The following is a 25,782-nucleotide window of genomic DNA, read 5'->3' as shown; positions in this document are numbered from 1 at the left end:
ATAAACCAAAACACCTCTTATCCTTCAAAAAATCTTCGTTTGTGTTCAGCAGAAGAAAAGAAAGTCAGATGAGTTTGAGACGGCATGAGGGTGAGTAAATAATGAGAGAATTTTCATTTTTGGGTGAACTACCCCTTTAACTTTTAGCACATATATATGTAAAATACACTAAAGATGATAGGCCTGTTGCAATAATTAAATAATCGTCTGAGGGGGGCCTGGGTAGCTCAGCGAGTATTGACGCTGACTACCACCACTGGAGTCACGAGTTCGAATCCAGGGTGTGCTGAGTGACTCCAGTCAGGTCTCCTAAGCAACTAAACTGGCCCGGTTGCTAGGGAGGGTAGAGTCACATGAGGTAACCTCCTCGTGGTCATGATTAGTGGCTCTCGCTCTCAATGGGATGCGTGGTAAGTTGTGCGTGGATTGCAGAGGGTAGCATGAGCCTCCCATGCTGTGAGTCTCTGCGGTGTCATGCACAATGAGCCAATTAATCATCATAATTGTGAAAGCCCTAAAATAAACAATTAATCGCCATAATTGCAATTATTTGTTTGACAATTAATCATCAGCCTAATGCAATAATCGTGACAGCCCTAAAAGGAGAAAACTGTTATGAATTGTATGGTGCTTTAATGCAACTGTGATTCAAACTGACGTTGCACTTGTTTAAGGTGGAACAAGCTCTTTAAAAGCCCCTGATTTCTCTTATAGCCCCAGAGCATCTCTATTCCCTCACTTAATAGCCACTTAAGTCCCTAATCAGAGTCCGAGCAAATGCTGGAATTTGATTTCAGGCCTGAAGTTAAGTAGAAACAGGCACACAGTGAGCCACAGTAGCCAGAAGAGATCTGCTTATATGAGTCCACTGGTTCCACTATGTTACAAAGATGGATAGCACCAAACGTCCCTGCCAAATGTCACAGGTTCTGTACCACAAAAAGTGCACCAAATTACTATTCTAACCACAATAACATGCCAGGTCACTCTACTTCAACTTCATCTTCTGTTCGCAAGTTACGGAGTGCCCAGTTTTATGACAAGGAGCTCTTGTGTGACGTAAGTTCAAAAACGTTCTTTATGAGGGACCCATTCCAAGTGTTTTGGATCAGTGAAGAAATGCCAGACAAACAAAGAGGTGCTTGTTTAGTGAATGCAACTCTGTGCCTCTCCACCTCCTCAGTACGCCCCTGCGATCAGCATCCAAAACCAGCAGGAAAAATAAGCAAGCATTCTTCATGCAAAACCACAAACTACAACAACCACTCAGTAATCAGTCATTATTCATTATTCATTAAGCAGGGACCTATAGGGACAAAAAAAAAAAAAAAGAAAACCTTAGAAATGTTTGAATGACTTTGTTGAAGAGCAAAGTCTTATTGTGAGGGAACGCAAACTATTGCGAGGGAATGGAAAAGTTATGGCGAGGGAACGCAAAACTATTGCGAGAGAATGCAAAACTTATTGCGAGGGAACGCAAACGTATTGTGAGGGAAAGCAAACTTATTGCGAGGGAATGCAAACTATTGCAAGGGAACGGAAAATGTATGGCGAAGGAATACAAACTATTGTGAGGGAACGCAAAACTTATTGCGAGGGAACGCAAACTATTGCAAAGGAACAGAAAATTTATGGCGAAGGAATACAAACTATTGCGAGGGAACGCAAAACTTATTGCGAGGAAACGCAAACTATTGTGAGGGAATGCAAACTATTGCGAGGGAATGCAAACTATTGTGAGGGAACGCAAACTATTGCGAAGGAATGCATAACTTATTGCGAGGGAACGCAAACTATTACGAGAGAATGCAAAAATTATTGCAAGGGAATGCAAAATATTTTGAGGGAATACAAATGTTATTGCAAGGGGGAACGCAAAACTTATTGCGAGGGAATACAAACTATTGTGAGGGAATGAAAATCTTATAGCGAGGCAACGCAAACTATTGCGAAGGAATGGAAAACGTATGGCGAGGGAACGCAAACTATTGTGAGAGAACGCAAAACTTATTGCAAAGGAATGCACATCTTATTGCGAGGGAACGCAAACTACTGCGAGGGAATGCAAACTATTGCGAGGGAACGGAAAACTTATGGCAAGGGAATACAAACTATTGCGAGAGAATGCAAAACTTATTGCGAGGGAATGCAAAACTTATTGCGAAGGAAATCGAAATATTTTGAGGGAATGCAAATCTTATTGCAAGGGAACGCAAAACTTATTGCGAGGGAACGCAAACTATTGCGAAGGAACAGAAAATTTATGGCGAAGGAATACAAACTATTGCGAGGGAACGCAAAACTTATTGCGAGGAAACGCAAACTATTGTGAGGGAATGCAAACTATTGCGAGGGAATGCAAATCTTATTGTGAGGGAACGCAAACTATTGCGAAGGAATGCATAACTTATTGAGAGGGAACGCAAACTATTACGAGAGAATGCAAAAATTATTGGAAGGGAATGCAAAATATTTTGAGGGAATACAAATGTTATTGCAAGGGGGAACGCAAAACTTATTGTGAGGGAATACAAACTATTGTGAGGGAATGAAAATCTTATAGCGAGGGAACGCAAACTATTGCGAAGGAATGGAAAACGTATGGCGAGGGAACGCAAACTATTGCGAGAGAACGCAAAACTTATTGCAAAGGAATGCAAATCTTTTTGCGAGGGAATGCAAACTATTGCGAGGGAACGGAAAACTTATGGCAAGGGAATACAAACTATTGCGAGAGAATGCAAAACTTATTGCGAGGGAATGCAAAACTTATTGCGAAGGAAATCGAAATATTTTGAGGGAATGCAAATCTTATTGCGAGGGAACGCAAAACTTATTGCGAGGGAACGCAAAACTTATTGCGAGGGAATGCAAAACTTATTGCAAGGGAACGCAAAATATTTTGAATGCAAATCTTATTGCGAGGGAACGCAAAAGTTATTGCGAGGGAATGCAAACTATTGTGAGGGAATGCAAATCTTATTGCGAGGGAACGCAAACTACTGCGAGGGAATGCAAATCTTATTGCGAGGGAACTCAAACTATTACGATGGAACGCAAAACTCATTGCGAGGGAACGCAAACTATTGTGAGGGAACCCAAACTATTACGAGGGAACGCAAAACTTATTGCGAGGGAACGCAAACTGTTGAGAGGGCATGCTAAAATATTTCCGAAAAAAATTCCCGCACTGTCCTGTAAGTTTTGCATTCTCTCACAATTATTTGGGGTTCCCTGCTATACTATTGTGAGGGAACTGAAAACTGTTTAAGAAAATGGGCTCCGTAGTTTTTCAGTTGTTTTTCTTTATAAATTATAAATTAAATGGACATCTTTAAATGTTGTGCCTCATCTTGCTGTTTTATACCCCCTGCGTCACACCATGTTTTTTAGGTGCCATGGCAAATTTAAAAGAATTTTAACTGTTAAAATACACATCACGAGACACCTGCGTTCTGCTCTATTCTTCTAGCCTTTTTAACCACAAGGACGCACTTGGTTTGAACGGCCCCTAAAAAATGCAACGCTCCTGTATGAGATGCTGAAACAACAGTGCAACATGGCGCATGGCCCCTAAGAGAGACCTGGAAACAGGGAGGAAAGAGTCAAAATGTTTAGTCAAGGGAAGCTGGAGATTTTTCGTGAGCTTATGACAAGTCCCCTTTTCTGAAGCAGAAATGCCAGATGGTAATGCTGGCTTCAACAAGATGGTTTGATTAAGCTTTATCATTAAGACCAGCCATCTCTGCCAACTCACAGATAAGAGATCATTTTTAGCTAACAGAAGTCCAGAACACACAGGTCGTTGTCAGGGCAGAATCAGTCTCAGCTTTAGACGGCATGCCCACGGACAGGGTTGGTAGGGTTACTTTTGAAATGTATTCCACTACAGATTACAGAATACATGCTGTAAAATGTAATTTGTAACGTATTCCGTTAGAGTACTCAAGGTCAGTAAACTTACTCCAAACTTACTTCTGTTTCTGCTTGTATGAATGTAACACATCATAAGAAAGTGTTTCACCGTTGTTCAAATGCACTTTGGATCGCATCATTTGTATGTATAAATGTTTTGCATCTGAAAGGACTAAACATTACATGAAACAAATGACAATAAAATGCAAAGTAATCTCTTCAGTAATCAAAATACTTTTTGAATGTAACTGTATTCTAATTAGCAATGATTTAAATTGTAACTGTAAAATCAATACGTAATCCCGTTACATGTATTCCGTTACTCCCCAACCCTGCCCACGGATCACCCATAATCCGTTCACTAACTGTTTGATGTGTACTGCACACAAAACTGGAAAGCACTTTCTTGGTCTGGTGAGCTCTGATATGATTGGCTGTATTTACACAACTTCAGAAAGTAAGAGCACACCTTTAAACAAGGTCACATGTACGAGGTACTAGGTTGAAAGAATGAGCACAGTTAGTGGCATCAAATCTTTGAAAGATTTTAAATTTAGAAATTTACTAGTAGGTTAACTTGGTATCTGCAAGCAGAACTGTATGTTCTGCTCTGTTTTCTGAGTCATGGGCAGGATTACTGACCAGGCATGTGGGACACCAAGCAGCCAGCAATACAAATTGCAAACAAAATAAATTGTAGTCAACACTGAAAATTAAAACATAATTATGTCCAATATTTTCTTCCACCATGATTCGTTAACTGACACGCCCCAAACTCCGAAAGTTAAGGCTTAGAGAAAATCCAGAGTTTCCCCACTAGTATTTGCAACATCGTGATGGCATTTATGTGTGCCAATCTCTTAAATGTGAACATTATGACATTACTTGAAGGCTGCATTGATTTTGAATGCAATGATTGATTTCATTTCTTTAAGACTGCTAAAACACTGGCTTTTGTGTGAGCTTAGGGTCAAGGTTAGTGTGTTTACCGGTGACACTAAAGTGATTGGTGGAAAACGTTATTAATTCTGCTCGCATGTGGATGACATATTAACTTCCTCAGGATAATGAAGATTTGATGGCAAAAGTTCTCAGATAAGGACTACATGGATGTTACCTTCTAAAGGAATATCAGTGCAGGTATCAGCAGGGCATTGCCAAAATAAATGATATCTTATATACTGTATTTCAATATTTCAATATTTGCTTTGAAATAGTTTATTTAAATCAAAGGAACCATCATTTCAACCAAACTGTAGCCAAGTAGATTCAAAATGTCCAATGCGAGAAGTAAAATACAGTAATATACGTAATTCAGATGCACATATATAACAATAGATATTAATGAACAGCCATGTTTACCTACATTTATTTTTACGAAAATATTTGAAGTAATGAGAAATGCAACATGAGGACATCTTGAGTGATGACAAAAACAAATCATTAAAAAAATAGTTTTGTATCGATTAATTGAAATGAAGCATTTGAACTGATTCACAGAATTTGATCAAATTTACCAACTTCAAATTGTAGACGCTATTAAAACTTAAAGGAATATTCCTGGTTAAGTAGCATAATGTTGATTGCCACAAAATAAATTTTGACTCATCCCTCCTTTTCTTTAAAAAAGCAAAAATCGAGGTTACAGTGAGGCACTTACAATGGATGTGAATGGGGCCAATTTTTGGAGGGTTTAAAGGCAGAAATGTGAAGCTTATAATTTTATAAGAGCACTTACATTAATTCTTCTGCTAAAACACATGTATTATTTGAGCTGTAAAGTTGTTCAAAAGTAACTTTTACAGTCGTTTTAGGGTTTGTTGTCTACATCGTCATGGCAACGAAGTTGTGAAATTGGCTATAACTTTACACAGAAAAGTTTAGTTAGTAATTTTATCACACTAAAATCATGCTAACACACAAATTGCTTACATCTTGTGGCTTTACTTTCGAATTTATTTTAACGTTTATGGACTGGCCCCATTCACTTCCATTGTAAGTGCCTCGCTGTAACCGAGATTTTTACCTTCTTTTTTTTTTTTTTTCAAAGAAAAGGAGGGACAAGATGAAAGTAATTTTTGTGGTAATCAACTTTATTCCACAAATGCTGTTGATTGAGCTTACCTTGTATTGAACCCGGAATATTCCTTTAATGCCGGACGTGTGACAAGGAAACATAATGGCCAAATATAGTGCATTAAAATCGCTGAGATATTCACAATGTTGCTTAATTTTACTGGCAGCACAAATATATGTTTAATATTTAATATATCAGTCAAGTGAATCTCAGCAACATACTGTACATCCTATCAGTTTCCCAAATAACCCTAAATTCTACGCTCAGATAAGCCATATCTGCAGATATTGAGGTAAACTGACAGTTCACCCAGCCAATCGCTCTGGACGAGACAACACTTCAAAGAAGACAGGGCTATGGTATAACAGTCTGCACAGCCTGGCCGGTCCCATATGCTGACGCCACAGGTGGGTTGTTTGTGCTGATAGCAGCCCGTTGACCATTGCCACATTATCAGTGTGTTGTGCTGTTCCTGGCCAAGGCTAGATTACAGGTGCTCCAACCCAAAATGACCTCGGTGGACCTATCATGTAGTCCTTTATACCAGAAAAGCACATTTCCTCCCGCGATATCATATAATGATTGTACATGAAAACTGGAGAGGGCTTATTTTCATAACAATAAAGCCGGCTCTTACGCAAACATGTTTTTTGTATCCATTCAATGTAGCAGTAACTAGACCTTGAACAACACTACCAAATTATGCTCAAATAAACCAACGCTTGTTTCTTTATGAAAGAGCAGTCATGAGTTCTAGTCCTAATGCATTAGGGATGCTAATGACATGGAATAAACATTTAACCAGAGCAAGCATGCACAATTACAGATCTGTAAAATAAAAGGGTATTGAGAACTTTACGCTAAAGGTCATGCTTAATTAGAGACAGGCTGCTTAAGATTTTGATCTTAATTTACATGCATTTGAGTTACACAGAAGGTCTGAAGTTCAACATGGTCTTGTTTGCATTTAGTCTCTATAAAGAAGCATGCTACTTAAAGATATGCCAGACATGCTCTTACCTGATGCACTGGGCTCACTGTAGATGACCAGTGTGGCTGGAGTCGGTCTACGCTTGCGAATCTGTGGTCAAGCAGTGAAAGAAAGAAAAATGGCAATAATAATGACATTTCCCTTATAAAAAAAGCAATGAGCCAAGAGGCAATGCCTTACACTGACTTTACCACGTGTAGGTGGTGTTTATAGGCACAGTGTAAAGTCTTTGATGTTAAAATCACTGTAACCGGCCACTGTGTTATGCGGAACACAAAAGAAAAAACAATGTCTTCTCAATACAAAAGCAGTTCATATTCACTTCAAAGTTTCAAAAAGCACCCAGAGTAGTCCATCATATTTCTTCTGAAGTCTTTTATTAAGTTTTGGTGAGAAAAAAATAAAATGTAAGTCATTATTCAGTGAAAAACTTTATGTCCTTTACAACTTATTGAGCGCTATGAAAGAAGATTTTGCGTCACCTGCCTTCAGAAGACTTGCACTATGCTGAAAGAAAGTTATACAGGTTTGAGACATCATGAGGGTAATTTAGGACAGAATTTTCATTTTTGGGTGAACTTTTCCATTAATTTAGAATCTGCGATCACGGAAGTGCATTTATATGCATTTTACAACGACTTCAAATTCTATGGTACGAGCACGTTACATGGCCAAAAAATTAACCTAGTCTCATAGAATGAATGTTATTAAAACTACATTTTGCAAACTGAGTTCTACCGCTTTCTACATTTTGCTGCAGTTAACTGATGAAATTAACACTAGAGGTGCAACAACAACTGTGCATTTTATTCAGTTTCACACAAATCACGGATGCTATGGCTGTTTATGACTCTATGACTCACACACTGCTTTGTTATTATTTGAAAATATTTTTCCTCTAACACATTATTTTAAAAACTTTTTATTTTAATGCTTGTATTACAGACCCAACTACATTTACACACGTAGTCCAACATGATTAGTGTCCGCGCTAGCCCACCTGATTGAGTGTTGGACTTTGGATTCAGAGACCGATCATCAAGTCCAGGCAAGGACATTCAAAACAAAAGTGAAAGTTAAGCGAAAGTTTCATTGAAGTGACACAGAAAGATGTGGTTGCTTCAGTAAATGTTTTTCGCATTTGCTTTTAAAACACTATTGGTTAGGTTTAGGTGTTGGTTTAGGATAAGAATGTCTGTTTTGTTCACATCTCATTTATCTTTTTGAACACACCTGGTTAGGTTTAGGTTAAAGTTTTAGGTTAGGGAGATACGTTTTACTCATGAAAACATCCACATAATATTTACCTTAAAAGCTTTGTCTGATTACAACACCATTACATTCGCTATTGGTGCCCCCCCGCTGGACATTTCACTGGGAAACTGCAGCAAAACGTGTAAAGAAGCATATAATTTTGGTTTGCAAAAATGTTTCCACTGTCACGTAAATTTAATGAGATCAGGCCGCAAAAAACAATGGTAGTAGTACCAGTCTGATCTCATGAAAATGATGTGACTGCGGCGACATTTTGCAAAATTGTATTATGTGGTTCCTTACACATATCGCAGCATTTTTGAGGTGAAATATCCAATGTGTGGCACTAAAAGTGTGTTAAATGTTCTCCCAAACAGGTGAGGTTTTTAAAGTAATGCTCTGTCGAGTTTTAATTCAACAAAACCAACCTTCCCAACCTAAACTTTAAACCTAAACCTAATCAATAGTGTCATAAAAAGCAAAGTATGACATGAAAAATGCCATTTTTGAAGCAACCATGTCATTTTGTGGTGCTTCTATGACACTTTCATATCAATTGTGGACTCGTATCCAGATCCTTTGCATCGCAAATGCAACGCTCTATCAGATGAGATAGTGTGCAATTTGATCGTGCTCGAATAAACGTGTAGTTGGTAAAGTAATCCAAATGTTAAAATGTATCGCCTTACAAGCTGGCACTATAGTAAAAGCATTTTAATGTCGTAAAAATGTGAATAAAAGTAATTATTGTTTTAGTGCCTTGCTTATTCATTTCACCAGGAGGGTGCTGCGATGCGTACAATTAGCCACGCAAAACTCATTTTGCAAACATAAAAATATAGTAATGCGATTCAGTGAGACCAGGTTAACCATGGTACTTTTCGTTCATATTACCTCACAATAACAGATGGTACATGGGTGTAAAATGTTCATGCTGACTGATTTACCCCACACAATCTGCGTGTGCCTTGGCATAAGTGTTTGTTGGGTGAGTCACTATGGTCAATACAACCAATTACCTGAAGAAGGCTGCAGGGTTTAGATCTTACAACATGCTGTCTCAACACTTGTGGAACAACATAAGCTCATACTCAACAATGTCACTTTCATGCGGTACGGGTTAATTTATTAAAGGCATAGTTCACACAAAAAAGACAATTCTGTCATTATTTACTCACTACCAGCGGAAGAAAGAAAGTCATACTGGTTTGGAAAAACATTAATGTTGGTAAAAGCTGACAGAATTTTCATTTTTGGATGAACTATCCCTTTAAAGAGGCTCCAAGAAGCAAAAGAGTGGACACTGTTGGAACACTTACTCAGCACAAGAGAGACTGCCACTGACTGGACAAGCCAGCATCATCATAAAATCAGTCCAGTACTTTCCTGTTATGACATTGTCAGCAACAGCACCCAACATTAAACACTTTTACTGCTTGGCATTCAGCCTCACTGCTGGAGCCATCAGTGAACAGCTTTTACAATATGGCTGGAACACAACAAGTGTATATTCTTCTGTACGTACCACGATTTTACAAAGGACAATAAAAAATGTTGTGACACACAGTTACTTTAAGCCATTCTTGATGTAGAAAGCCAATGGCGAATGATTAATTTCTACAGTACATACAACAAAGCATGAAATACATATGAGAAGTTGAAGTCCTTCAGTGTGTTGATTCACCCAAAATGTGTCCACCATAATGTCGATTAGCACAAAAAAATACATTTGACTTCAAACGTCAGTTAGGAATGGCCGATACCACTTATTTTGTTTTCAATCTGATAACAAATACTATCAAGGCCAAATTTTGACGATATCAATACCGATACAGATGTTTATTTATTTATTTATTTATTTATTGCAAATTCTTGATAAAATGGTTCATGTTGAATTATTATTTTTTTAAATATTTTTTTTAAACATTCATATGAAAATGATTAGACTTCTGTTTTTTAACCTTACGAAAATTAACCATGGTTTTACTACAGTAATCCCTGATCTTTATATATTTTAAATCAGTGACAGTAAAACCATAGTAACCACAAAACTAACCATTAGGGATGGCATAAAATATTGATATACTGATTACTGATCAGCACGTTATTTTATCTATATATTTTTGAGGCATTGATATATTAAAATGAGCCAACATTAAAATTAAAAGAACAATTTGCGTGCTTTCCAATTCACTCAGTCTGCCTCTGTTTAACAGTCTGGCGTAATAGCATTGGGAGACTAATTTTCATAAGGGTATTATTTATTAACAACAAATACAGAACATTATCAATGTTTTAACAACTTTGAATTTAAATAAACTTAATTTAAACCTAATTTTTGCTAGTATATACTTTCCTTTTTCCTCTTTAAAGCTTATAAAATGCATTCACTTTTATGGTAACTACTGTAAATCCAATATAACTAGTTAAAAAAACAACAACTTTAGAATCTATATTTTTATGTGAGAATTGATATTTTAGATACAACATCAATATCGGAAGAATCGATACTTTAGAATCAATCTGCCCATCCCTACCGTCAGTTTAAACAAAAGTAAAAAAGCAGAAAGCACGGTTACAGTGAAAGTGCACAGAGATAGACAACAAACATTAAGAAGTGGCCATGTATTGCAATGTGACATGCTATACTCCATCTAAAACTATTTTAAACAACATTTTGCTAATTGCTTTATAATTATTATGCATGCAGCTTTTATGACCTCACATTACTTGGAATGTTTGCACTTAAAAACTAGTTTATTCACAACACAGTATCATGTAAAATGAATACTAATAAGGGGGGGTTGCAGCATGAAGCATTTATATGTTTCCATTGATAATGGTATAAATATTGGAGGGGTTGTAATTGCTGGTTTTGATTATTGGGATAGATTCCCCCTCCCCCTGGAATCTACGCCCCTGAGTGAAGGGAAAAGCTGACTACACATGTCAAAAAACTTGAAATGGTGACCAATTACATGGTTTAAGATATACTGTACACTTTCCCTTATACATTCATATAAAGTTTAACATAAAATCTTGATGTTGAAAACAAAAATAGTCATGTTATTTGCCAACTACCCACATACAAAGACAGAAAATTAGATATGTACCATGCACTATAATCCCTGCAGAGGACTTCATCTGTGACATCATATCACAAAACTGATTTTGCCTGCAATGTGCACTGAACTAATACTTTGTGGAGTCTCAAGGGAGCTGAAGACCTCCGCAGGCCAGTCTCCATTAGGCACAATGTAATAAAAGAACCTCTCTCTACTTACATGCTCAGCCGCCTGGGGATCCAACTGGCTCTGAAAGAGTGGAACGGCAAACTGAATTTTCTTGGGGCTGTTGGGCTCCATGTTGAGAGCGAGCTGATGTAGAGTGATGGAGAGAGAAAGAGAGACAAACTGGACCCTGCTTATCAGCCCCTGTGAATTACTCTCCCTCCTGGACGGCCCGCCTTCCCCTACTCCACAGAGTGGGAGAGAGAGAGAGAGAGAGAGAGAGAGAGAGAGAGAGGGAGAGAGAGAGATGGATGGATGATGCATCATGCATAACAATCTGTGTAAAAAGTATAACAGAAACCACTACATTTAGTTTTATTTGAATAACTTCATTTTGTTTTCTAGATATTGTTCAATGATGTGTATAAGTTTGTAGATGTGTACGTATATGATAAATGTAATGTTTTTTTTTTTTTACCAAGCCAAGAGGCTAAAAGAAACTTGATTCTTGTATCAGAGAACCAATAATGTACATTTATTACTGTAATGGGTGATATGTTACTCAGACAAGACAATATCATTTGTATAAACCATATTTTGCATGTCAATTAATCCCCATTGCATTGTGTTTATTTTTACCTGGTTCTGTGTTTTATTCTCTCCTTTTCATATATTTCTTAATGTACTTCTCACTAATTTCTGTCATCTATTTCAGCACTATACATACTCTAAACATTTTGGCAATGTTATGAATAAGGTAACACATTTGTAAACATTACTTAACAATATTAGTTAACATTAATTAACAATGAACAATTTTTATACAGCATTTATTAATCTTGGTTAATGTTAATTTCTACATTTAAAGAAAAGTAAAATTTACATATGTTAATGTTAGTTAATGCATTAAGAACTAACATTAACAATGAACAATAGTATTTTTATAAATGTATATTTACCAAGATGAATAGACTACTATACAAATATATTGTTCATTGTTAGTTCATGATACCTAATGCATTAACTAATGTTAATTAATAGAACCTTATTGTAAAGGGTAACTGTAAATACTGACAATCATGCCAATAAAGCTTTTTAGACAAAGTGAGAGAGAGAGAGATAGATAGATAGAGAGAGAGAGAGAGAGAGAGAGAGAGAGAGAGAGAGAGAGAGAGAGAGAGAGAGAGAGAGAGATGCAAACAAAGAACAAATAATTTGTTTGTCTTTCCCAGATCTATGTTGTCCCACTCACTTTTCTGTGGTCCCGTGTTCCATACACCTCACAGAAGCAGATATATCCTTCCTTGGGTGGTTGTTCCTCTTTTACTGTGGGACTTCTCAGTACAAGTTCTCTGGCTGCTCATGGACACGCTCAGATAGCAAGTGCTCTGACTCCTCTCTCACTATCATTACCAACACTCAGAGCAATGCAATATAAGCCCCCGCCGGGACCTTGCTGATGCTTCCTAGATTATTTATGATCCTGATTCAGGATGCTGTCGGCAGTTTTTGTGCATCACATGGCCAGATTTCTCTTCATGGGCATGGGTATACTGTGAGAGAAGAGAATGTTCTTTATAATGTATAACATGCTCGATCTCAGTGGCACTTCATTTATGAATTTTAAATTATTCAGGGATTCTTGGGTGGTGGGAATGAATCATTGTCCCGATAAAGCAGCCGTTTTATTTTTAGGTAGAGCGGAAATATTACAAAATTGAGGAATTTAAGACAAAGTGTGGGATGCTTTGGTCACAGCTGTTTGATAATCTTGTGCTATGTAAAACTTTCTCAACACAATTAATTTCCTTTCCTTTTCTGGGCATTTATGGTTACGGGATAAGGATTTTATAAAGATTGCATTTTATAGAGATTAATGGATAATGATTATATAGAGAGAGCACTCACTGTTAGAGTACTCAAAAAGAGTTTCTAGAAAATATATATATTAGTGGTGCTTTCTAAAGCCATATCCTCAAATTGTAAAAAAAAAAAAAAAAAAAAAAAATCAACTCAGCTTAAGATTCTAAATTTAAAACTATTCTAACAATTTTTAATTAAGTTACCACTACTCTCTAAATCATAAAGTTGTCATTAATAAAAACATTTAAGTGGTCCCAATTAAACAGTACTAGAAATGTCAAATTTTTTAATCATATCTCAAATGTACATGTTCTTTTATCTGTGGCTTTAAGTTCTGCTTCCTCAAAATTATCAAGTACAAAATTGATGCTGTTTGGAATACACTCGCGTTTGAATACATATATAGAAAAATAATAATTGCTATTTAAAAATGTATATAGTTTTAATTCTTATGACTATTGTTGTTGTTTTGTTGAAGCTGGTTGATAGTTGTGATTTGTGTGAAGTCACCATGAGGGTGATTAGTGTTACCTCTGCTGAACTTGGAGCCTCTTAAATTTAAGCCATTCTTCTTTACTCAATTGTACTTTACAAAAGTGCAGATTTATGTGCACTAAGTACTGAGGAGAATCAATGTGCCATATGGCTAACCTAGAGTCCAGTCATAATTTCCCTTAAATGGTATAAGATGTGCTATAAACCAATTTAAATAATTAAATAAAAACAACGCTACTTTAATGACAGATAAGTTAAAAAAAAAAAAATTAAGTTCATTTTACTTGAGCCAAATAAGTACATTTACATAGAAAAAGCATGCAATCCGATTGCCTTGAAAAATCTCAACTAATTAGATTTGACAGTGTAGGGACTTGACTTGGGCCAGTGGGCAATCACATAGCAACCACCCAGAACACACTAGCTACCCCCTAGCAACAATCTAGAACACCCTAGCAACAGTACAGACAGGCATCACACAATTTCTTTAGAAAATGTACAAAGTTATATATTAAAAGTTAAAAGCTGAACATAACTAGAAAAATATGTTCACTGTTGAAATATTCATGACTTTTTATGATGATTGCATTCATTTCCATGATTTTTCTGGACCTGGAAATCACAATTTTAAAATCCAGCAAAGTGTCTATGTTTTCTATAACCATTGGAACCATGTAAAACACATACAGACATAATTAATGTGATCTTCTAGAAATTAACAATACAAAAAGCAATTGTTGCTTGAATAAAAAAAGTACTAACGCAATATTAGGTGGCCTACAATGGTTCAAAGTGTGACTGTGCATTGATCCTATCCACCCAGGACAGACGCCACCTGTGCTATTTGTTTAGGCCACTGGACATCTGCCAATGAGATAACTGCTATTGATCCACCTGCCTGCTTTGAAATAGGTCATTAGTCTGTGGCCTGTCTAAAACAAAACCTGAAGGGGTTAGATTCAGACATTTCGGCAAAAGTATAACTAATGATCAAAATAATGAAAAAAACTTAAATTATCTCAATTGCCTAGTTTATAGAAAACCCAAATGCATACTACAAAGTTTTGGAAGAGACAATGGCATTTAAATACAGGAGTGAATCCCATGGTCATTTTACCATAGTTCCTGACATCCAAGAATCTACTTGCACTGAGCTTCATGACACACTTTTGCTTTGAAATAATCAGGCTCACTAATTTCTGGTTATACGTGTTTACAATGTGCAGTAGTTTCCTAGTTCTCAAAACTTCACATAAAATAAGTGTTCGGAAGGAGATTTTAAAGTCCGGACATTTTCAGAGACAGGAGAAGAAATATTCTGAACATTACTGTGTGCAACTTCTTCGAAATTCAGTGGAATGAAAGTTTTTTAAAGCTTTATTCCAACCTGAGCTGATCTGAGAAAGCAATGGCAAGTAAACACTTCAAGCACATTTAATACAGATTAGCTTGAACCACACATCACAGAATGATGACGGCTAGAACTGGATAGATTACTTCGGAATTGTAATCTGGTACTGATTACAAATTACATGACTAAAAAAGCATTACTTAATCCAATTACTTTTGGATTACCTCTGACCTAACTTTTATTTAATTGATGTCACATGCACTTGTGTAGGATAATTTTGTACTGTTCTGACAGTGTTGCTTAATTGCATTTAAGAAAACGTAATCAAAATATGAGAATTTATATGATTTTTTCATCAGTCATGTCCAAAAATACACTCCAAATGCTCTTTTGCAAGCTCAGCTAACCTACTGTATCTCGTCTTATTACGAATTGGAGATGTCCGATTTGAAAAATTTGAATATTGCCGATAAGTAATGAGCTGTTGACCCAAACCGATTGCTTGGACAGATTCAGTCGGATTCATGAACAAATCGTTCAGACACCAGTCATGTGAAACGGTTCTACCGATTTATTGAAAAATACAGAATAAAAGTAATCCATAAGACTTCAGTGGTTAAATCCATGTCTTCTGAAGCGACATGTTAGATGTGGGTAAGAAACGGATAAATATTTAAGTCCTTTTTTTCCTATAAATTCTCCTCCCTGCCCACTTAGTGGCAATATTCACAAAGATTGCTAATTGCCAAAAACAAAAGAAGAAGAAGGTGAAAGTGAAAGTAAAAGTGGAGATTGATAGTAAAAAAGGAATTACATTTTGATCTGTTTCTCACCCACACCTTTATATCGCTTCTGAAGACATGGATTAAACCACTGGAGTCTTATGGATTACTTTTATACTGCCTTTATGTGTTTTTGAAACTTCAAAATTTTGGTACCCATGCACTTGCATTGTAAGGACCTACAGAGCAGAAATATTCTTCTAAAAATCTTCCTTTGTGTTCTGCAGAAGAAAAAAAGTCATACACATCTGGGATGAATAAATGATGAGAGAATTTTCATTTTTGGGTGAACTATCCCTTTAACAATTTTTAATTTTGGTAATACTTTATTATAATTATAATTATTATTATTTATTATAAGATTCCATTTGTTAACATTAGTTAATGCATTAGTTATCATGAACTAACAATAAACAATCTATTTTTACAGCATTTATTCATCTTTGTTAATGTTAGTTAATAAAAATACAAACGTTCATTGTTAGTTCATGGTGCATTGACTAATGTTTACATAAACAACTTTTGCTTTAAAAAAATGTATTGCTATATGTTAAAATTAGCACTAACCAAGATGAATTAATGCTGTAAAAGTATTGTTCATTGTAAGTTCATGTTAACTAATGTTAACTAATGGAACCTTATTGTAAAGCATTACCAAAATTTCAATTTGAAAAAAGAAAAGTGATTATATTATTGTTTTTCATATAATAAATTGATAAAAGTTTTCTCCATTTTTTTCTCCAATAAAAGACCCAACAAAAGAACATGACCCAACAAATTGTTGTGAAACAAACTTTTATTGAAATGAAACCTCTTTTTTCCTTCAGTCGTTAGGCTACTAGATTACTTTCAGGAGTTATCATCAGAGGTAGTTCTGGAAAAAGAGAGAGTTTAAGAACCCCAAGGAGATAAACTCATATAAGGTGACCCTGCTGGAACAAATAGTAGCCTACCACAGTACACTGACCTATGTTTATTCCCTGCCATAACAGTTGCCTATTTACAGATTGTGGCATCCCCTTATGGCCCTCATCATGGCACAGGGACTAATATCAGTACGGAAATGACTTAATGAATGTCTCCAGGGTGGAGGAGCTACAAAACAGGCACTGTTTATTACATCCGTATACATCTGACAAACTGTTGAGTAAACTTTAACAAATATGTTTTTCACGGCAAGCGCAACAAGTCTCAACAGCATTGGTTTGTGTCATGCAAGTTGCCAAAATCATTGTGAAAAGAGCTTTGATGTAAAATAGCGACGTCATCAGACAGACCAAGAGTCCATTTGTGTGTCTAGGAACACACACGGATGGCTGCACAACCAAGGCCTTGTGTTGTGGGGCGGTGACTTTAGAGGTACAAAAGTGCGATTGAAGGTGTTATGGGTTGACAAAGATTTTTTGTACCCTCTGTTAGACATGACAGCTTTCAGCGGTGAGTGAAATAAAGGTATTTTTACCTGACTACTCAGCCTGTCTCCTGAGTAGACAAACATAACACAACACAACTGTTGCGCATCATGCCTAACAATAGGCCTTTAGCCGTTAATACACAGTATTCAAAATATAGCACGGTCATAGCTTTAATAAAACAACTATTACATACTGTAAAAAGAATATTAAGGACACACATTTTCACTAAAATTTGATTTTATTAAGCAAAAAGCCTGGTCAGTCTGGTCTATTGGCTGGTATTTGGGGGAATTGTGCAGGCTAGGCTACTTTAAACCAGCTGAGCTAAGACCCAAAACCAGCGTATTTGATTTTCAGCAGGGAGAACCATGCAACAAAAGCAATGGTCCGCAATGAGTGCTGCGCAGTAGTGATAAGGTTAAAAAGTTCATAACTGTTCCTAAATTATGGATTTTCAGCATGGCTGGAACTCTGTTTATTCAGCATACAGAAACAGCACTATCCATTTTATAAGCTGCTTTATTGGACAAAACTAAGCCTGTAACAGCTACTAGTGAATTCAAATGGAAATCCCACACAATCGTTAAGTTATTAAGTCAGATAGAATCAATATCCCCAAGCTCTAACTAGCTGTTTTTATGTTAATGGACACCCACTGAATCCAAGGATGCCAAACAGTATCGAACCCTCCCACAAACCTGTGCCTTCTATCTCAGAGCCATGTTTCCATGGTAACAGCAGGCCAGATTGAGTTTGTATCCAAATAATTTTTTTCTGACCCACAGGTATTTTCATCATCACACTTGACTAAACACAGCAGTAGGAGGGAGGAAAGATCCCTGCTATTAATATTGTCGCTCGCATTAAAAACATTAATTGCAAAGGACAAGCACGATGATGACTGAAAGAGGTGTTATTGTGAAAGTGTTCAAGCTGAAATGATGTAGGCCTATATTAGATCAAAAGCAATTAGCTGAAAGCCCTTCGTTTGTAGAGCTGACAGTTTCGTGAGGCTAAGGCCACGTCCACACTTATCCGTTTTCTTAACGTCATTGTTTTGAAAATATTTTCCACTGTGCATTATCACATTGAGAATCAATGGGTAAGAGGTGTTCTTAGGTTCAAGGTGAAAGCAGGGTGCCTAAAACCTTGATCTTAACCATAGTAAATATAAAATAAAACAGCTCATTTCAATATTTAGTTTAATCTCCTGAGGTTGACAATCAATGTTTTTATGAGGGTTGTTTCCTGACAAGTTTCAGATCCAATTTTATAGCATGTTTGTGGAAAGTGCCACGTGTTAAAGCATTTTTTGATCCTGTCACACCAGTATCATGTTAACACATTTAATGTTTAAGTCTTGTGATTATACTTTTGAAACAGTGTGAATTTTAATGTTTATTCCCAGTATAATAACTTACCCCATAGACCTTTTAAATGCATTACTGTAAACACGATTTCCTTTTTTTTTTTTTTTTTACATGGTCGAAAATATCTTCTGTATCAGTCTACTCAATGGCTTGTGAAACATGCTGTTGGTACAGATTAAGTTGTATTGAACCTAGAACATTCATAATTGTTGTACAGCACACATATTGCAAGCCATAATTCGAACAATCCTCCACCATTTCCAACAACCCAAACAAAATCATGACACGGCAAAGCATATATATAAAATAAATAAATTTTATTAATGATTTGCATTAAAGATGATCCCTCATGCATCCCAGGTGAAAAGGGAACATATCCCCTTAGTCACATAAATCAATTAGTATGACAATTTATTACAGTTTAGATTAAAACAAAAGTACACCAGTAAAACATTTCCTATGTTCTTTCATTCACATGGAGGAAAAGTAAAAAACTTTAAATTCTTTGCTCTTTAAATCCTCATCTCAAAACATCAGATTTGACAGCTGCTGTCTGTAAGAATGTAAGAAACAGTTCACACCAAAATGACAATTATCTGGTCATTTACTGACCCTCATGCCATCCCAGATATGTATGACTTTATTTCTTCTGCAGAACACAATTTTTTTTTTTAGAAGATTGTTAGAAGAATATTTTAGCTCTGTAGGTCCATACAATGCTGAATGGTGACCAAAACTTTGAAGCTCCAAAAAACACATAAAAGGCAGCATAAAAGTAACTAAATAAGACTCCAGTGGTTTAATCCATGTCTTCTGAAGCGATCCAATCGGTTTTGACCAAAATATTCATCCTTTTTCACTTTACATTTTGCCATTGCAGTCTCCAGGCACGATCATAATTTTAAGCTCGATTACATTTCCCAGTGCTTGACGCATGCCCAGAGCACTAGAAACTGTAATCAAGCTTGAAATCATGATCACCAAGGAGACCAAAACTAACTGGATCACTTCAGAAGACATGGATTAAACCCGTGGAGTTTTATTGATTACTTTTATGCTGCCTTTGTGTTTTTTGGAGCTTTAAAATTTTGGTCACCATTTACTTGCATTGTATGGACCAACTGAGATAGTCTTCTAAAAATCTTCATTTGTGTTCTGCAGAAGAAAAATCATTCAAATCTGGGATGGCATGAGGGTGAGTCAAAGATCAGAGAATTTTTAATTTTGGATGAACTTCCTCTTTAAGAATATGCTAGTGTATATAGAGAATTTAGTGCTCATCTTCTCACAGATAAATCCTTAAAGAGATAGTTCAGCCAAAAATGAAAATTCTGTCATAATTTACTCTCCCTCATGTTGTTCCAAACCTATATGACTTTCTTTTTTTCTGTGGAACACAAAGGAGATGTTAGGTAGAATTTTAGTCTCAGTCAACGTTCACTTTCATTGAATGGAAAGATGCAGCAGTGAAAGTGAATAGTGACTGAGGGTAACATTCTGCTCAAAATCTCCTTTTGTGTTCCACACAAAAAAAGTCAGAGTTATGAACTATCCTTTTAAGTGTCTTATCTATTCATACAGTATGTGACAAACTATCAACATAAACTAGAAAATGAAGACAGCTGTGTGCATTATGAAAGTAGAACAGTAGTTGTGATTGGTCAGTTCAAGTTTGGAAAAAAAGTTAAATGTATTGCACAGTTAGTTCCTCACAGAGGTTGCATTAGAAAACTGATTACAGTAGACATTTTGTCCAAGACAGACAAACAAACACTTAAACACACACTCACATACATAGAAACCGTTACACACCCACAAGTATTTTAAAGACTGCAATCAACACTTCGACATGACCTGCATCACATACTCAAATACAACCGAAAAGATTCATTACATTTCTGTAATATATACCAGACGGATACCACAATAAGCTACGTGTTCGGACAGTCGAATATTTCAACCACTGAGAATGTAGAAACTGGACCGTAATGCAGAAGCAGACAGTAGAATCCAGAAGGGCTTCACAGACAAAGCCAGAAAGAGGTGCTGGGCCATTCTCAGTGCAAGGCTTTAACCAGTGTTTAGTGTGACTGTTTCACAGGATTCACTTCTTCACCTGCTAAAGGAAGCAAAATAGCTGTATTGATTGAGGACCATTCCAAAAATTAGTGAGCTGCCTAGCTATGTTCTGTTTACACAGGCAACTGAATTTTCAGGGGGTGTTCACACAGGACACATTTTTGCATTCAAAAACAGCTGGGCGGAGTCGCACTGTACAGAATGAGATAGGTTACTAGTAAACTTAATAAAAAAACTTTTTGACAGAGACAATGCCTGCCACTTTTCATGGAGAACACGCATGCACATTAGCTGGACCAGCCTAAAAAAAAAATAGTGATTTTTTTTCCAGAATGATCGGAGTTAAAGAAGCACAATTTATGATACGACTGTTGTCAGATTTTATTGCTGATTTGAAATATGTTATTTACTTGTAAACTCTGTGATTTTGGTCTTTCCACATTCAAATATATAGGAGCTGTACTTGCATCCCGCTTGTATCTAATAGAGAGAGAAAATAGCTGCCCAGAGGCTTTATGGACATGGCCGCAAAGTAACTTTGCTACAGAATTGTTTTTAATGGTTTTTAACTTGACACAGTGTCTTCAAAACACACACACACAAAAAAAATAAATAAAAATAATAATAAAAAACAAAATTTCATCTAGTACATATTTACACAGACTAACAATTAAAAAATTGGATTGTGGATAGATTGTGAGAATTCGTCCTGTGTGAACGCCCCTAAGGCAGCATCCAAACTGACTGATTTGGAACTCTCTACATATATACACATACACACACACACACAGTACTGTACATAAGATGTACACAAAAACATTTGTCTTAAGATGGTTATTTATATCTTCAGCTTTAGTGTGTCAATAGGACTCCCAAACATTACTTTGCAAATAGAATAGAAGAACAGAGAACACTGCAACAGATGGCATCAATATACTGTATATATACACTGGCAGCCAAAAGTTTGGAATAATGTACAGATTTTGCTGTTTCGGAAGGAAATTGGTACTTTAATTCACCAAAGTGGCATTCAACTGATCACAAAGTATAGTCAGGACATTACTGATGTAAAAAACAGCATCATCACTATTTGAAAAAAGTCATTTTTGACCAAATCTAGACAGTTCCCATTTCCAGCAGCCATCACTCCAACAAATTATCCTTGAGTAATCATGCTAAATTGCTAATTTGGTACTAGAAAATCACTTGCCATTATATCAAACACTGCTGAAAGCTATTTGGTTCATTAAATGAAGCTTAACATCGTCTTTGTCTTTGTGTTTGAGTTGCCACAGTATGCAATAGACTGGCATGTCTTAAGGTCAATATTAGGTCAAAAATGGCAAAAAAAGAAACAGCTTCTCTAGAAACTTGTCAGTCAATCATTGTTTTGAGGAATGAAGGCTATACAGTGCTTGAAATTGCCAAAAAAACTGAAGATTTCATACAAAGGAGTGCACTGCAGTCTTCAAAGACAAAGGACAACTGGCTCTAACAAGGACAGAAAGAGATGTGGAAGGCCAGATGTACAACTAAACAAGAGGATAAGTACATCAGAGTCTCTAGTTTGAGAAATAGATGCCTCACATGTCCTCAGCTGACAGCTTCATTGAATTCTACTCGCTCAACACCAGTTTCATGTACAACAGTAAAGAGAAGACTCAGGGGTGCAGGCCTTATGGGAAGAACTGCAAAGAAAAAGCCACTTTTGAAACAGAAAAACAAAAAGAAAAGGTTAGAGTGGGCAAAAAAAAAAAACAGACATTGGACAACAGATAATTGGAAAAGAGTGTTATGGATCTTAACCCCATTGAGCTTTTGTGGGATCAGCTAGACTGTAAGCTGCGTGAGAAGTGCCCGACAAGACAGCCACATCAATGGCAAGAGCTACAGGAAGCGTGGGGTGAAATGTCACCTGAGTATCTGGACAAACTGACAGCTGGAATGCCAAAGATCTGCAAAGCTGTCATTGCTGAATGTGGAGGATTTTTTTTGATGAGAACTCTTTGAAGTAGTTTTTTCAAATTGTAATAGTAATTTTTCACATTATTAATGTCCTGACTATACATTGTGATCAGTTGAATGCCACTTTTGTGAATAAAAGTACCAATTTCTTTCCATAAGAGCAAAATCTGTACATTATTCCAAACTTTTGGCCGCCAGTGTATGTATGTTTGTATGTATGTGTGTGTGTGTGTATATATATATATATATATTTAGATGAGCCAAAACATTATGACCTCTCACAGGTAAAGCGAATAACATTGATCATCTCCTAACAAGGCCGCATGTCAAGGTCTGGGTAGATTAGATGGCAGGTGAACAATCAGTTCCCAGGGTCAATGTGTTGAATGCAGGAGAAATGGGCAGGAGTAAAGACCTGAGCCACTTTGACAAGGGCCAAATTGTTATAGTCGTACGACTGGGTCAGAGCATCTCTGAAACAGCAAGGTTTGTGGGGTGCTCCCGGTCAGCAGTGGTGAGTACCTACAGACAGTGGTCTGAGGAGGGACAAACTGTCGACAGGGTGTTGGGTGCCCAAGGCTCATCAGTGTGCTAGGGCAACGAAGGCTATCTCGTCTGGTCCAAACTGACAGAAGGTCTACTGTGGCACAAGTCACAGAAAATTGTAATGATGTTTACAGGAGGAATGTGTCAACACACAGTGCATCGCCCACTGCTGCGTATGGGGCTGCATAGCCGCAGACCGGTCAGAGTGCCCATGATGATCCCTGTCCACTGTCGAAATTGCCTACAACGGGCACACGAGCATCGGAACTGGACCTTGGAGCAGTGGAAGAAGGTCGCCTGGTCTGATGAGTCCCTTTTTCTTTTACATCACGTAGATGGCCGTGCATGTGTGCGCAGTTTACCTGGGGAAGTGATGGCACCAGGATGCACTGTGGGAAGATGACAAGCCGGTGGAGGGAGTGTGATACTCTGGGCAATGTTCTGCTGGGAAACCCTGGGTCCGGCCATTCATGTGGACGTCAATTTGACACGTGCCACCTACCTAAACATCGTTGCAGATCAGGTACACCCCTTCATGGCAATGGTATTCTATGATGGCAGTGGCTTCTTTCAGCAGGATAATGCACCCTGCCAAACTGCACACATTATTCGGAAATGGTTTGAGGAACATGATGATGTTCAAGGTGTTGCCCTGGCCTCCAAATTCCCCAGATGTCAATCCAATTGAGCATCTGTGGGATGTGCTGGACCAACAAGTCCGATTCATGGTGGCTCCACCTCACAACTTACAGGACTTGAAGGATCTGCTGCTAATGTCTTGGTGCCAGATACCACAGGAAACCTTCAGGGGTCTTGTAGAGTCCATTCCTCAGTGGGTCGGCGCTGTTTTGGCGGCACGTGGAGGACCAACAGCATATTAGGCAGGTGGTCATAATGTTTTGGCTCATCAGTGTATATTGTATATGGAGAAGTGCTTATTTTAGATACTGTGACTGGTCACCATTTCAAGTTTTTCACAATTTTTAATCACCTTTTAGTATTTTTGCAGTTTATTTAAATATTCCTGCTGTGTTTTTAAAATATCAAATATTCTAGCATCTCAATTAATATGAGGTCATGAAAAAAAGCATGCATGATTACAAAAGAAAAATGTGTTTTAAAACTGTCAATGCTTGACATGTCATTTCAACTCCTCTAGTACGAAACAGATACAAGCATATCCTATAAACACTATTTCTTTTTAGGAGAGGGCAATATATTTCTTCATGTTACTTTCAAGATAAAAAAGGTAACAAGCACTTAACAGATCTGTATTAAGCATACTGCGATCCATTAAAACAAACCTCAAGCATCTGTCATGCTGCTCACACAGGGGGCTTTCTTGCTGGCAGAGGAGATCTCGGAGGCGACACTGCAGCCAAGAGCTCATTCAAAATCTCTTGTCTGATTTCATGCGTGATGCTTTCTTTAATCTGTGAGACGATACGTAAAAAACTACGTTAGACTGCATTAAGGGCAAAATGGCTGATTGTGAGAATACATCTGGGTAAAAGTGTCATATAACAATTAGGGATGTCAAAAGTACAAAGAAATTCAACTGGTATTGACCAGTGAAACTTAAGCATCATGACGACCCTATTAGCACCTGGAAGCATGAGAGGTGCTTTACCATCATGCCAGACTCATAAATCAGATCAGTCTGAGCAAATCTCACAAGCAAATTTGTCAACCATTATACCCCACAAAAACCATTACGCTTCAAAGAACATGCTTGAATTGTGCCAGTCACAGTAAAATATGCTTTTTCCACTTTCTTTTGAGATGGGAAAGGAAAACATTAGCTGCTTTTGGATCCACATACGTAACAAAACAATAGGGAGGGGTTCTTTGTCTTAAGAATAAATATTATAAAAATAATCTGTAGGGGGGGGGGGGCCTGGGTAGCTCAGTGGTAAAAGACGCTGGCTACCACACCTGGAGTTCACTAGTTCGAATCCCAGGGCGTGCTGAGTGACTCCAGCCAGGTCTCCTAAGCAACTAAACTGGCCCGGTTGCTAGGGAGGGTAGAGTCACATGGGGGGTAACCTCCTCGTGGTCACTATAATGTGTCTTGTTCTCGGTGGGTCGTGTGGTGAGTTGAGCGTGGATGCCGCGATGGATGGCATGAAGCCTCCACACGCGCTATGTCTCCGTGGCAACGCGCTCAACAATCTACGTGATAAGATACGTGGGTTGGCGGTCTCAGACGTGGAGGCAGTTGGGATTCGTCCTCCGCTACCCGGATTGAGGTGAATCACTACGCGACCAGGAGGATTTAAAAGCGCATTGGGAACTGGGCATTCCAAATTGGGTGAAATAAATAAATAAATTAATAATAATAATAATAATTATATATATATATATATATATATATATATATATATATATATATATATATATATATATATATATAAATTATTATAATAATCTATAGGAGTGGGTGGTATGA

General features: G+C 37.1%; 2 protein-coding genes across 9 annotated transcripts in view; both read right to left on the bottom strand.

Moving 5' to 3' along the window:
* The window catches only part of LOC127447386 (protein phosphatase 1 regulatory subunit 1C-like), a 29,997-nt gene extending 17,112 nt beyond the window's left edge, over positions 1-12,885 (bottom strand). Inside the window, exons 1-3 of one of the 3 annotated variants that reach the window (XM_051709233.1) lie at positions 12,720-12,885; positions 11,522-11,709; positions 7,013-7,073 (exon numbers count right to left, since the gene is read on the bottom strand). In XM_051709233.1, the coding sequence (XP_051565193.1) occupies positions 7,013-7,073; positions 11,522-11,602 (142 nt within the window). In that variant the 5' untranslated portion in view covers positions 11,603-11,709; positions 12,720-12,885. Of the gene's footprint in view, positions 1-7,012; positions 7,074-11,521; positions 11,713-12,719 lie in introns of all 3 variants that reach the window. The other 2 variants (XM_051709231.1, XM_051709232.1) reach the window with 2 other exon arrangements.
* Positions 12,886-19,043: 6,158 nt separating this feature from the next.
* LOC127446941 (protein ITPRID2-like) overlaps positions 19,044-25,782 on the bottom strand; it is an 81,816-nt gene continuing 75,077 nt past the window's right edge. For 4 of the 6 annotated variants that reach the window (XM_051708287.1, XM_051708292.1, XM_051708291.1 and 1 more), the window contains 2 exons: positions 24,638-24,766; positions 19,044-20,862 (listed from right to left, as the gene is read on the bottom strand). In XM_051708287.1, coding sequence (XP_051564247.1) covers positions 24,659-24,766 — 108 coding nt within the window. In that variant the 3' untranslated portion in view covers positions 19,044-20,862; positions 24,638-24,658. The remainder of the gene's footprint in view (positions 20,863-24,637; positions 24,767-25,782) is intronic. The other 2 variants (XM_051708288.1, XM_051708289.1) reach the window with 2 other exon arrangements.

Source organism: Myxocyprinus asiaticus, chromosome 10 (genome assembly GCF_019703515.2).
Source record: "Myxocyprinus asiaticus isolate MX2 ecotype Aquarium Trade chromosome 10, UBuf_Myxa_2, whole genome shotgun sequence".
Classification (NCBI taxonomy): Eukaryota; Metazoa; Chordata; class Actinopteri; order Cypriniformes; family Catostomidae; genus Myxocyprinus; species Myxocyprinus asiaticus.
This window is presented reverse-complemented; position numbering and strand designations above follow the sequence as displayed.